The sequence below is a fragment of the Xiphophorus couchianus genome, chromosome 8 (assembly GCF_001444195.1).
Source record: "Xiphophorus couchianus chromosome 8, X_couchianus-1.0, whole genome shotgun sequence".
NCBI lineage: Eukaryota > Metazoa > Chordata > Actinopteri > Cyprinodontiformes > Poeciliidae > Xiphophorus > Xiphophorus couchianus.
In genome coordinates, this window is record NC_040235.1 from 27,640,530 (window position 1) to 27,655,757 (window position 15,228).

General features: G+C 44.7%; 1 protein-coding gene across 1 annotated transcript; it reads left to right on the top strand.

Moving 5' to 3' along the window:
• Positions 1–11,171: 11,171 nt before the first annotated feature.
• LOC114149945 (keratinocyte differentiation factor 1-like) lies at positions 11,172–12,422 on the top strand. Its single transcript, XM_028026068.1, has one exon. The coding sequence runs from the start codon at positions 11,172–11,174 to the stop codon at positions 12,384–12,386; it is 1,215 nt and encodes a 404-aa protein (XP_027881869.1). The 3' UTR covers positions 12,387–12,422.
• The last annotated feature ends 2,806 nt before the right edge of the window (positions 12,423–15,228 follow it).

The window sequence follows — 15,228 nt, forward strand, 5'->3', positions numbered from 1 at the left end:
AAGCAGGATCAATGAAACAGTAATAAAGTTGAAGAAATCTCAGTAACAAGAAAACCCACTAGTATGTTACGAAACCGCCACAACATAGCAATAAACCAGTACATCTTGTCAAAATATATCAAGGGCTTGAGTCCCTCATACTTCACCCGAAGATGAACAGTCCACTTGGGTTCACGTAGTTGAGTGAGATTTGTATTGACACACACCTTTGATATGCTTCAGCATATGTCACGACACGCTCTGAGCATATAGATAAAAAGTCATGGAGTTAGCACCACATCTTTCTGCAGACAGCCTTCTCCATGGACTACAACTTTAAAATTTCCTTCCGGGTGTCTAGCTAGGTTTTATCCTGCAGAGATATGGATGGACTGTAGCAGACAGCAGCAACATGTTTCTCTCTGATAAATCCTCCCAGTTGTTTTAGGCAACAGAAAAGCAGACAAAAACGAACACTTCTCAAGCTTCTCTTAATTCTTCCCAAGAAGAAAGCGTGAGATGAAAACATACTCCAGTAACTTCTTCTAGCAGTACAGAAACAAAGTGGTTAGTATTTGGTCATGCCCCACTGTGATAGAAAGAAAAAGTAACTCAAGAATGTTTGAAACTTAGTGAAAATAACGAGTCCTTTCATAATTCTAATATATTTACTAATAAAGGTGTTGAAACACGTGAACTGATTTAAATGTCTTCAGTATGACAAAAGTGTATCAAAGAAAGAAGAAGCAGTGCTGCAAACAAAAACAACAAAAAAACCCACTACGCACATTTTTAAATACCGTATGTATCTTAAATTGTGGTTATTTCATGCTAAAATACATCTTAATTCATATAAACTATGAACACTGAAAAGCTTTAGTTGTAAATCAAAATGTTACATTTTCTTAAATGGTGTCCAGGAGGCCTCGAGTACATCCAAGATGATCATGGATGTACTGGGCAGCAGATTAGTGTAGCTCCTGTTTTAGCCACTTGGGGGCAGCAAACAGTAACGTCTCACAGAGGCACTGTCGACGCCTCTTGATCTTTTCAAATTAAAAGAACCAGAAGAGACGAGATAAGTCCGACCTAATCAGTAAATATCAAACTGGATGAATATTACTCAGAAACAAACAAAGTGGTTTCCTGTCGTTTGTTAAGCCATCCTGTGATTTCTCTGATAGTTCTCTTTCTCTTCTGATTTAATCAGCAGAGATTAAATCATGGAATAATGAACTGTGGCTTTAGATGAATGCAGGTGCTGAGAATTGTTGATCAACATGTTAGAAATAAACATTTTCTTTTTGAATAAAAGCAAACGGTGGATTCAACTGTCCTTCTGATTTATTGACTATGGGTGATGTATTAGGAATGTATAACATGTATAACTATGAAGTTTATTACAAATGATGGAGCAGAAACTCATCCATATCTCTTGTATGCTAAAGTAAAATGGCCGTCTCTGCATGTGTGTGTTCTACATCGAAATCACAAGAGATGATTTCAATGTAGAAATCAAAATCATCCATCGATTTCAATGTGCTGTGGTTCAAACTGAAAAGGTTTAATGATGGTACTCTTTGCTGTTTTGGCTAAACAGAGCTTCCGGTCTCAAGACTTTTGAAATGTGAGTGCTCCTCACATCAGAATAGAAAAGGGAAAGAAAAGTTTTAGAAATTAGAAAGTATATCTGATTATCAAAACAGTGGCAGGGCAAGAGGCCAGGATCCAATAGAGAACAATGATGCAGGTGAGTACATATCACACACACACACACACACACACACACACACATATATATATATATATATATATATATATATATATATAGTTGTTAAGACAACAATTCCATTTCTTCAGAAACTAGAAGAAGAAATAAAGCACTTCTCCATGGTGTCTGTGCCTTTCCTAATGCTAGTTGCTCTGTTCTCATGGTAGGATCCTTCTAAGGTCACATCGCCCCACTTTAACAGCAGATCCCTCATGTGTAGCACTGATCCCACATCAGTCAGACCGTCTGGCTCTGCTCTTCCAGCTGACTAGCCGCCTTCCTGCTGTGCCAGGTTGCTCCGATCTCTTTAACATTTCATCATCACAAAAAGGTTCTTCACTGCACTCCGTTGCTGTTTGAGGTAAAGCTGCATCTAAATCTGCTCTTTGATGTTCGTCTCACTGTGCCTCACTGCTCTGTTTTAGCATAAAGACTCTCAACACTTTTGTGTGCAAAACTCTGGGCAAACTTTAATTAACCTGAAAATCAACCACAAGCAGAAAGTATTTTCTTTCTGCAGTTCAAAGCAGAACAGGCTGCAGGGGGCATTGTTGCCTCAGACATTAGTGTTTTCAACCTTGCAAAGACACACACACACACACACACACACACCTACATGCATGGTTTCCAGCATGTGTATGTTGGTGTCCACTCACCTGCTGTGTAATTCATTAAAGAACAGAGGCTCTCACTAGGACGTTCTGACATGACAGAAGTCTGCAGATGAAAGCCTGTGGGTTTCTTCACCTGGGAAAACATGCTTGCACACCGTTTCTGTTGGAATCATGGACACATAGGATCAGCAAGAGAAAATGTGTCAGGACGTGGGTTGTTTTGGGATTTTTATTTGTTGATTCTCTTCTCATACTATTCTGTTCCTTAGTCTCTTTATTTGACTAGACCAACCTTGTTTCTGTTTTACTTTAGTTCAGTCCTTTCTTAGTTAACCTAGTTTGTGTTATGTGTAGATTAATTTTCCTGGTTACCCAGTTAGTGTGCTCTCTGTCTCAGCTCTCTCCCCTCACACCTGCAACCTGTTTCTAATCAGCCATCTGTTCCCTGTTCAGTAACCAAGTTCCCCAGTACACAAACTTTTCTCAGGAACTGCACACTGAGGAAGTGATCCAGCCATTTGATTCAGGTGTGGTTGGTCCAGTTACAGGTGACCAATCCTCAAAGACTGGAGTTACAGGCTCCTGCTCCAGACCGATAATTAAGTATTTTAATACATTTCTTTCACAAGTACTTATCCACAAAACTAGGATCTCCAAATAAGTGTTTTAGTTCTGGTTTTGTACCCTAGATGCTGACAGAAAAGTATTTCATTTTCCCAAAGAAGAAAAAAAACGCTCCGTCAAAATAAAACAGTGTAGGATCACCTCTGAGTTTAAACCACCAGACAAACTATTGGCTTCCCAACAGCAACTCCTGATAACTGAGGTATGCACTGTCTGAGCTCCACCTCCTTGGTGACAAAGAAAACCCCCCACCAGAAGCCTGTTTTTGTCTCTCCTTATGCCTGTTGCAGAGCCGTTAGACATCACAGAGCTGATCAGATCAGAAGAGGATCTGCTGCTGGCTTCAGGCTGCAGCTCCTGAACATCCTCTTCTGTTTGATATAATCTGTGGATAAACTAATCAGAACTTTCCACCGTTTAGATTTCAGTGTCTCATTGCTTAATGTTTATGCATGTTTGTGTGTGTGTGTGTGTGTGTGTGTGTGTCACATCTCTTGATGGGCCAGATATTGATACTGTGCAGAAGTAATAGGCTTCTTGAGTGTATAAGAGCAAAGATGATGTGCATGACTGAGAAATATTGAACAATTATAATTTGACTCTTTTTTTATTATTATTATTTTTTATTCACTCCTCCATGGGCTGCCACCTTATCGTGGTGGAGGGGTTTGAGTGCCCCAATGATCCTAGGAGCTATGCTGTCTGGGGCTTCATGCCCCTGGTAGGGTCACCCAAGGCAGACAGGTCCTAGGTGAGGGACCAGACAAAGTGCAGCCTGAAGACCCCAATGATGAGTAAAAACATTGGACTTGGTGTTCCCTCGCCCGGACGCGGGTCACCGGGGCCCCACTCTGGAGCCAGGCCTGGAGGGGGGGCACGATGGCGAGCGTCTGGTGGCCGGGCTTTTACCCATGGGGCCCGGCCGGGCTCAGCCCGAAGAGGAAACATGGGCCCCCCCTCCCATGGGCCCACCACCCGTGGGAGGGGCCATAGGGGTCGGGTGCACTGTGTGATGGGTGGCGGCCAAGGGAGGGGACCCTGGCGGTCCGATCCTCGGTTGCAGAAACTGGCTCTTGGGACGTGGAATGTCACCTCTCTGGTGGGGAAGGAGCCGGAGCTAGTGCGTGAGGTCGAGAGGTTCCGGCTAGAAATAGTCGGTCTCACCTCGACGCATGGCTCTGGTTCTGGAACCAGTCTCCTTGAGAGGGGCTGGACATACTTCCACTCTGGAGTTGCCCAGGGAGAGAGACGTCGGGCAGGAGTGGGCATACTTGTTGCTCCCCATCTCGGCGCCTGTACGTTGGGGTTCACCCCGGTGAACGAGAGGGTAGCATCCCTCCGCCTACGGGTGGGGGGACGGGTTCTGACTGTCGTTTGTGCTTACGGGCCGAACGACAGTTCAGATTACCCACCCTTTTTGGAGTCCTTAGAGGGGGTACTGGAGAGTGCTCCTCCTGGGGACTCCCTTGTTCTGCTGGGGGACTTCAACGCTCACGTGGGCAACGACAGTGAGACCTGGAGGGGCGTGGTTGGGAGGAACGGCCCGCCCGACCTGAACTCGAGCGGTGTTCTGTTGCTGGACTTCTGTGCTCGCCATGGATTGTCCATAACGAACACCATGTTCAAGCATAAGGGTGTCCATATGTGCACTTGGCACCAGGACACCCTAGGCCGCAGTTTGATGATCGACTTTGTCATCGTTTCATCGGATCTGCGGCCGTATGTCTTGGACACTCGGGTGAAGAGAGGTGCGGAGCTGTCCACTGACCACTACCTGGTGGTGAGTTGGCTCCGGTGGTGGGGGCGAAAGCCGGTCAGACCTGGCAGGCCCAAACGTGTTGTGAGGGTCTGCTGGGAACGTCTGGCGGAATCCCCTGTGAGACGGAGCTTTAACTCCCATCTCCGGCAAAACTTCGAACACGTCCCGGGGGAGGTGGGGGACATGGAGTCTGAGTGGACCATGTTCCGTGCCTCCATTGTCGAGGCGGCCAATCGGAGCTGTGGCCGCAAGGTTGTCGGTGCCTGTCGCGGCGGCAACCCTCGAACCCGTTGGTGGACACCTTCGGTGAGGGATGCCGTCAGGCTGAAGAAGGAGTCCTATCGGGCCTTTTTGGCCTGTGGGACTCCGGAAGCAGCTGATGGGTACCGGCGGGCGAAGCGGCATGCGGCTCGGGCGGTTGCTGAGGCAAAAACTCGGGCGTGGGAGGAGTTTGGAGAGGCCATGGAGAAAGACTTCCGCACGGCTTCGAGGCGATTCTGGTCCGCCATCCGGCGTCTCAGGGGGGGGGAAGCGGTGCAGCACAAACACTGTTTATAGTGGGGATGGTGTGCTGCTGACCTCTACTCGGGACGTTGTGGGTCGGTGGGCAGAGTACTTCGAAGACCTCCTCAATCCCACCAACATGCCTTCCACTGAGGAAGCGGAGCCTGGGGACTCTGGGTTGGGCTCTCCAATCTCTGGGGGCGAGGTTGCCGAGGTGGTTAAAAAGCTCCTCGGTGGCAAGGCCCCGGGGGTGGATGAGATCCGCCCGGAGTTCCTTAAGGCTCTGGATGTTGTAGGGTTGTGTTGGTTGACGCGACTCTGCAATATCGCATGGACATCGGGGGCAGTTCCCCTGGATTGGCAGACTGGGGTGGTGGTCCCCCTGTTCAAAAAGGGGGACCGGAGGGTGTGCTCCAATTATAGAGGGGTCACACTCTTAAGCCTCCCTGGCAAGGTCTATTCAGGGGTCCTGGAGAGGAGGGTCCGTCGGATAGTCGAACCTCGGATTCAGGAAGAGCAGTGTGGTTTTCGTCCTGGTCGTGGAACACTGGACCAGTTCTACACCCTCGGCAGGGTCCTGGAGGGTGCATGGGAGTTCGCCCAACCAGTCTACATGTGTTTTGTGGACTTGGAGAAGGCGTTCGACCGTGTCCCTCGGGGAGCCCTGTGGGGGGTTCTCCGGGAGTATGGGGTACCGGGCCCTTTGATACGGGCTGTCAGGTCCCTGTATGACCGGTGTCAGAGTCTGGTCCGCATTGCCGGCAGTAAGTCGGGCTCGTTTCCGGTGGGAGTTGGACTCCGCCAGTGCTGCCCTTTGTCACCGATTCTGTTCATCACTTTTATGGACAGAATTTCTAGGCGCAGCCAAGGTGTTGAGGGGATCCGATTTGGTGGCCTTAGGATCTCATCTCTGCTTTTCGCAGACGATGTGGTCCTTTTGGCTTCATCGGATCGTGATCTGCAGCTCTCGCTGGAGCGGTTCACAGCCGAGTGTGAAGCGGCCGGGATGGGGATAAGTGCCTCCAAATCCGAGGCCATGGTCTTGAGCCGGAAAAGGGTAGAGTGCCTTCTCCGGGTCAGGGGGGGTGTCCTGCCCCAAGTGGAGGAGTTTAAGTATCTGGGGATCTTGTTCACGAATGGGGGAGGAAGGGAGCGGGAGATCGACAGGCGGATTGGCGCAGCGTCTGCTGTCAAGTGGGCGCTGTACCGGTCCGTCGTGGTGAAGAGAGAGCTGAGCCAAAAAACGAAGCTCTCGATTTACCGGTCGATCTACGTTCCCACCCTCATCTATGGTCATGAGCTTTGGGTCATGACCGAAAGAACGAGATCGCGGATACAAGCGGCCGAAATGGGTTTTCTCCGTAGGGTGGCTGGGCTCTCCCTTAGAGATAGGGTGAGAAGCTCAGTCATCCGGGAGGGACTCAGAGTAGAGCCGCTGCTCCTTCACATCGAGAGGAGCCAGTTGAGGTGGCTTGGGCATCTGGTCAGGATGCCTCCTGGACGCCTCCCTGGTGAGGTGTTCCGGGCACGTCCCACCGGGAGGAGGCCCCGGGGAAGACCCAGGACACGCTGGAGAGACTATGTCTCTCGGCTGGCCTGGGAACGCCTCGGGATTCCCCCGGAAGAGCTGGAAGAAGTGGCCGGGGAGAGGGAAGTCTGGGCCTCCCTTCTGAAGCTGCTACCCCCGCGACCCGACCTCGGATAAGCGGAGGAAGATGGATGGATGGATGGATGGATTTTTTATTCAACAGTGTAATTAAATCACCTGAAACTAAAAACCTCAGTGACAGACCATACTGTAGAAGATACAATCTAGATTTTACTATCTTTGGTGCTCAGTTAATTTTGAAACAAGAAAATATCTTCTACAGATAAACATAAACCTTGTGTTCACTTTGTTTAACTAATATTGTTTTTTTTAAAGTATTCACATAACATATATCTTCTCTTTTGTTTTTATTACTAATTTAAATATTTCAAATCATCAAATAAATGTAGCAAAACAAAGATTACATGAGTTAGTAAAATAAGTTTTTAAAGGATTTTATTTATAAAGTAAAACAGACCAAACCAAACTGGCCTCATAAGAACAAAGTCATTACCTCCTTTCTAAATCAAATTATGCAAAGATTTTTGTTTGGCTTCAGGTCTGATTACAACAAAAGCTGTAGAGTTATCACTTAAAGAGAACCAGTCTGATAACATGAGACTCACAAAGCAACACATCATGTTTTGATCAAAATTAAATCAACAGATGAGACACCAAGTCAGCGAGTCACTATCTATCAGTCTGGAAAGTCTTTGGATGTTCAGAGAGAAACATCCACAACAACAACAGAGAACCTTTCTGAGGAGCCAACCGAACATGATTACTCCAAAAGCTCAAAGGCGACTCATCCAGGACGTCACTTAAGACCAGAACAACATCTAAAGCTTTGCTGCCTCGGTTAAGGTCAAAGTTCAAAATTCAACACAAATAGACTCGCTTGGACAGTTCCAAGGCCAAAACCATAGCTGACCAAAAAGAACATAAAGGCCTGTCTCACATTTTACAAACAACGTCTTGATAACTTTGGGGAAAATATTCTGTAGACTGATTTAGAAAACATGCAATACTGACAGAGAGCCACACAAAAAAAACATGTGACGTTGGGTTAATCTACTTATTATAGCCTAAATAGAGGAATAGATGGGAAAGAAAGTCAGGTCCAGATGTTCATTAGACTGTAACAAACACACTGCAAAACACCAGTTTTAAAGTCCCTCCACTGGCTCCCTGTAAGCTCAAAGAATAGACTTTAAAATACTGTTGTTAGTTTACAAATCACTGAACGGCTTCGCACCACAATACATTAGAGATCTGCTGTTGTATCAACCTTTCAGACCTCTCAGGTCTTCTGGTTCTGGTTCTGCTCTGCATCCCCAGAACCAGAACCAAACGAGGAGAAGCAGCTTTCAGCATCTATGCACCACAAATTTGGAGCAAATTTCCAGAAAACTGTAAAACTGCTGAAACACTGACTTCCTTTAGATCTAGACTAAAAACCCACCTGTTTAGGTTTGTATTTGAAACATAATAAATCACAAATTTATTGATGGAACTTGACTTAATGTCGTGTTTTGATTGTTGATTCTATGTTGCATTGTGTTTCTGCGTTTATAATGATGTAAAGCACTTTGAAATGCCTTGCTGCTGAAATATGCTATACAAATAAAATTTGATTGATTAATTGATTGATTGACTGCACAATGAGCACACAGTTCCACCCTGCTCTGCACATCCCAGACCATCCTGGTAACAACCAGCCTCTAGTTACACACTTTGCTTAATCTAGAGAGTCTGGGCTCTAGTTGCTGAGGAATGATGACTTCCTGAAGGCATGGGCATCTGGCTAATCCCAAATGACAAAATCTGAAAACAGGAGAAGTTACACTGCTTGCTCTAATAGTCTAAAAATGAAAACAGTAAACTGCTTAATTAAAACCGTTTGTTTAGTATCCCCTGTGTTTACAAAGCAAGACAAATATTTTCTGTCTTTGACTGTTTTTTTTTTCAATGTGATGGAATAATCTGGCGACCATTTTGATAGATTACACACATCTGACCACTTGGTGCAGATGTGCAGACAGTTCCAACTTTATGCACAGAGAAAATCTCAAAGGTCACTATATCAACAAACAGAACAGAACAATAGAACAATTTCCATCACAGTATCATCTCTGATCCGGACACTATCTGAGAGCTGATGACAGCATGTTGAAGAGTTATGGACCAGAGACGTTGGAGCGGATCTGGAACAGCTGAACCACTGATATGAAGAGTCTTGCCAACATCTAAAAACTTCAACTGGTGAAATATTGCATTTCAAAATGTCATCACTGCAGAGAAAAGTTAAATATATTAAGTTTGATAATGACACAATGTGCATTTTCTCTTCCAATTGTTGAATATTGATTGAGCAGAATAAAAATGAAATGCAATTACATATCATTAGCACCATCTAAAAATTTGATGGGGAAAAAAATGAACTGACAGGATCTTTTGTGACACAGTTTGTTAAAAGGACGGACAACAGAAAACTCTAGAGTGACCTCCACTCCAAACTGGGATTTCTTTTGATAATTTGTTTTGTTGTTTTTTGGAAGCTCAGCAAATAACTTGGTAGTGTTTTACCTCTCCCACTTTGCACCAAATCAGAGTACTTTACTGGCATTGGGCCCGGAGCACCACTAATTTATATGCAAGTCTGGACAATCCCAATTAACATAGAACATTTAGCCAGCCCCTCCTCCTCTCTAGAAGCCAGATTGAGCTCATCCTGGGACAACAATTAAACAGCTATCAGATGTAAATGCAGGTGAAAGAAGCCATGCCTTTTGTTATTTCCTCCTTTGAGAGAACGCCATTCCTCTTACTGGTGTTACTGGTGAGGGTTTGTTCTCCCAAAGCCTCTTAAAGTGGCTGAAGATCTGCTGTTTGTCCTCCCAAAGACACAGAGCATAAAACACATACATTGACATTTAACTATGCAGTTTTGGGCCACATGGAGGCTTGTAACATGTTCTGGAGACAAATGAAGTTTCATAAGTATGATTGCTGTTGATCTAGTTAGTTAATTCAAAGAAACGACATTGTGTAAACTGTTTCTGTCCGTCAACGGAAAAGGATTTTGTAGAGTTTGAACATGACTGCCAATTTGAACATTTCTAATAGTTCCCAAGTACTTTAAGTGCAGCCATGTCATGTAACAGAACCATCAAGATGAGTTGGTGAATGTTACATGAAAGAATCCTCAGAAAGCAGAAAAAAGCTTTGACCAACTTAAAAATCTTTAAATGTACATACAGTCCCCCATTACTGTTATGCATCTATTTCAATAATGAACTTCAGTGATGTCACTGAGGGCCAAATGAGCATTATTGTGGCCCTCAGAGGGCCAGTAGTAACTGTATGACAGGTTATATGTTACTAAATGCAATGTCATATAAAGTGAATGTAACTGACTCATGAACAAGATATATTTCTGTATTTAACTATTTATCTCTGTAATGACTAAATTCAAATATTTCATTGTTTTGAGTAACAAAGAACTTAGCTGGAGTTCAGATAAATGAGTCGTCCTTTTCATTCTTGTCCCCCTCTTGCCTCCCATAGATATTTTTCTAGATCTGCCCCTGCTTGTACTTTTATCTGTTTGGTATTGGTAAAAATTGTTTTAGATTAGAATGTTTTTGTGGGATATAACATGTCCATGTTGAAATCAGAGAAGTAAAAGCATACATCTAATTCCTCTTTAAACCTCTCATGGCCACATTTGGCCTGTGGGCCTTCAGTTTCACACTTGTGATGTAGATAAGGCCCCCAGTCGTTTGCTTAGTGCAGAAGTTGAGTACCACCATTTAAAAACAAATGCAACCGTTCACTCTTTTGTTCTTTTGAATGTCCTGGATTCAGAGAGGACTGCATATAATCTGGGCTCCTTGCAGAAAGAGGCATTCTTCTTTCCAGAAGGACAGAACAGATCTCACATTTTCTACTGTTTTCACTACAGATTTTTGAGGATCTGTTGGAATTGCTGAGCACAGCCACATCTGAGAGGACAAAACTCAAACTTTGATTTCTTTCAACGAAGTACTGGGAAACGCTCGGAGCTCCAGGGACTCGCTTTTTCTTTTTTTGACCAGAAGAGACTGTTTTTATGTGCTGGGTGATCTCGTGCTGTGGCGGCGCCGGACTCCGGGCTTCGACTGGTTCATTGTCGCTTGTTGGATGAAACAGTGACTCACCTGGAAGTGCCTGGTCCTGTCGACACTTTTGAGGCGGTTTGAGGTTCTAGCCGAAGGAGCTGTGTCGGTGTGAGACTTCCGTTGTTCGCTCACCAGCAAGCACAACCACAACAGTTTCTGGGCGCTTTGAGCCATGCCTGGCCACAGCTCAGGGGCTCCCCAGACGTCCTGTCATTCAAAGCACCACACCTCCACCTCTCAGGGCAACCACAAACCAAGTCGAACTATATACAGGGAGAGCACGGGCTTAGGTGACCTCAGAGATCTTCATGGGGGACATTTCCGCGAGCACCACAACGACCACCCTCGGCATTCAGAGAGCAAGAATGGCACCAGTAGAACTTTCTCGAGAAACCGCACGGCCCGGGGCTCAGAGACTATAGGATTTATTCCAGGATTGGCTGACAGCGCGCCGGCCAGCAGGCCTTCATGTAGCTCCTGCCCCTCTATGGGCTGGAGTGCCTGCAAGGCCTTGCTCTGCGGTATGCTCAATTGTGGCTGTTGTGGCAGCCGAGAGCTCTCTCTGCCTGTTAACGAGAGCTCAACAGACCGCCCACCCAAATCAGGCAGTGAGCCTTCTAACGGCATGGCTCTGACCAACCCAACCTGTGGTGTCTCCATGGAGCCCAGCAAGCCCACCAAATCTGCCAGTTTACCCACCAGCGAAAGTTTCCGTTACCAAGATGTTCGTTTTAGAGGTGAGATTGTAAATTATCCAGTGAATCCTTCCAAACGGACCTGTCCTCCCGCAAAAGGGGAAAGCCAGAGACTGATCAGCAACACCAGCCTCTTGTCTAACGACTGGTACGACTTGGACGACCCGTGCGACACCACAGACGTTGACTCTCTTATCACCAAGAAGCTCTTGGAGCTGTACGCCTTCCATCAGATCGAAGAGCTCGCCAAGTGTACGTCCGACTCCTCTTTCATCCGCAAGACGAACGAGATAAGCGACCTTATCTCCAACATTGCCCAGAACTACAACCTGGAGGAGCAGGAGGCCGAGTGCAAGCTGGTGCATGGGGTCATCCGCATCAGCACGAGGAAGGCCAAGAAGAAGGCCAGCCACCAGCGTCCTAACGGCAGGAACGACGGGACTCTGCCCGAAAGCGGCAACGAGACCATGACCCAAACCTTCATGAGCAGTGATTTTCCAGAGATGAAAGTGTCTGAGCAGACGCCGTCAGACGAGCTGGTGAGGAAAATGAGACAATACGGCTCAAGGACATATTCCTCCAGCACTTCCACAGCCTACTCTCCCTACCAGCACAACACCGGGACAAACTCTTCAAAGAGCTCCTCTGCTGATTTGAAAGGCTACGCAGAGATTCAAATGTCTATATGCTGAAAAATCATGTAGCCTCCTTTCATTTATACTTTTACTGAGCAGAGCAACTTTATCCTACGTGGGTATAGTTCTCCTTACATTGGTCTTAATATTTTTTTTAATCTTTCCTTTAAAAACAACCAACAGAGGAGCTTTTCTTTTGTTATTGTGTTATTTTCTCATGGCAGAGGGATGTGAGTTGTTTTTGTTTTTTTATCCACGCAGTGTTTTAGGTTCAGACAGTAAAGGCTCAGTATTCAGGAGGCCAGAGCAGGACGGAACCGTCCTCGTTCTTATCTTTGTTTTTGTTTATACAAGTTGCCTTATTCTGCATGTACAGCTTAATGTCTCCTACCATTTTGCTCGACTGCTGAGGGACACTTTGGTTTGTTTCACCCGCAGACTATATTGTTAAAAACCATATTTTGATGTACTGTATTTTCCGCACTATAAGGCGCACCTAAAAACCTTCAATTTTCTCAAAAGCCGAGAGTGCGCCTTATCATCCGGTGCGCCTTATATATGGACCAATATTGAGCCACAACAGGTCTCGCAACTATGGTAAGCAGCCGCCAACTTCATTTTCCCCCGTAGAAGAAGAAGCGCGCGGTGCACTCTGGGTTTTGTGTAAAGACCCCAAAATGGTTCCTATTAAGAGACACGCTTACGATGCAGAGTTTAAGCTCAAGGCGATCAGTCACGCAGTAGAACACGGGAATAGAGCAGCAGCCAGAGAATTTAACATGAACGAATCAATGGTTATAGCGGAAGTGGATATATATTGTGATGGCACTAACGTTTGATTTACCGTAACATTATCAGACTGTTTTTAACGTGTTTATTGAATCGAGGAAACTTCCCCTCCACTATATGTTATTTTGGAGGACAAAACATTTTGGAGGACAAAAACCAGCTTGGAGATTTTTCTGCTCTTCGTTTTGAGCTCATAACAACAGGTAAGTTCCACACTTTACCAAATTCCTCCCTTGTGTGTTATTTAGTCTGTAAAGCAAAAATATGATTAAATGATTACCGTAAAATGTAATATCTAATGACATTACATTTTAATCATTTATTTGTCTATCCCATTTGTTTGGTTTTCAGTTACCTCTATAATTCTAATTAATGTACAAAAATACTTTACTTTAACTCTGCTGTGAGATTGAGTGTGGGTCACAAATGCAGTTTGTTCTTCTTACTGTGTGTGTATGTGAGGGTGTGTTGGTGATAAAGTTGCTGTGTGTGTGTACGCGTGTGTGTGTGTGTGTGTGTGTGTGTGCACATAATGATTACAGCATCTGACTTCAGTTTATGGAGGTTTTCACAAAAACAGACAGATGAGTTTAATTTTAGCTCTGCTGATGGTTGTTATGATCACAAGAACAGAGCGAGTTTAGCAACTTGTTAGTTGTACTTCATTCAAGCTCAGCATGCAAAACACTAGAACTTATGAGCATGCATGGGAGTGCTGTGTGTTACACACATGTGAAGGAGTCGCCCAGAGCAGAAGCTCTGTGGACTCCAAGCAGCACTGCTAATAGAAACAATGTGAACCTCCTGAGGTCCTGATGATGTGTTTTCCCCCCTGTGGGGAACTTTGATATGTGCTGAATACTCCGCTGACTTCTACCACCACATGCCTGCACTATGCTAACAACAATTCTAAAATCATTCCTGATAATGTATGTCACCTTCAGCAAGAAACATAAAAAAAAAATCAGCTGAAGAGGAGACAAAGGGCCTGTCACGCAGAGGCTCAGTGTTTAGAATGAGGCATGACAACAAAAATGCAGTTGAGGTGGATTTATTCAGGAACTGCAGGTCACATTTACACCAACATCATTTTACAGAGAGCCAAAGAAGCTGGCTTTTATACCTTGAGCAATTTCACCATCCATACCAAGGAAATGGATAGACAAAGTTAAAAAAAGGAGTAAACATTATTTACACAAACCTAACACAAAAGCAAGAAATGGTACCAATAAATAATATATAATAAATGTGACATTTAGTTGAATGAATGTTCAACTAAATGTCACAATGCAACTGAAATAAAGAAAGGAGAAACATTTGAAACAACATGCTAGGTAAATTGTATATATTATTATCAAATATTTGTTGTTTCATGTGCCTTTATAATGTTCTTGTCTTATATGCCTTTATTTGTTTCATCTTAGCATAAAGAAAGTTTCTGTGTTGTATAATTACTTTGATTCCTTTCTCAGAAGGCCTCTGAGGAAGAGCAGAGACAATCGTTTCCAACAGGTTATCGCTCAGGAGAAACCTCTGCATCCTTGACCTGTTAGATATAAAACCATCGCTGTGAAGATGTACAACTTGCTCTGTGTTATCCTGTGTCTGGAACAGAATAATCTAGTGTGTAGATACCGTGTGTTTTGTTAGTGACTAGCATTTGCGTTGCAATTATGTGATTGAAGTGTTTTCCCCACCCCTTTGAGACGCTCTCTGTAACAGGGATCCTAACAGCAATAAAAAGGGAGAACGGACACATATGTTTTCAGAACGGAAGAGATGTGTGACTGAAAACATCTCTGGCTGTTCTGCTCGCGAGTACAAAAGAATCTAACCTTCTTGTCTTTCTTGTGTTTGTTAAATCTGTCTCAATAGGTGTTTAAACCTGACGCAACATAATATCAATATCACGTATAAGACATTCTGCACGTGTTCAGCTGTAAAAGAAGGCTGTATTTCCTGGTTTGCATGTGCTGAACCAATGGGACTTGCTGGATATTTTCAGTATGTTTGTTGTTCTACACGTCTACTATTAGACCTGCATTCTGTGATTGGTTGTTTGTGGAGGTAATAAATTTGAATGTCTCTGTCATATCTACTTATTAATTCC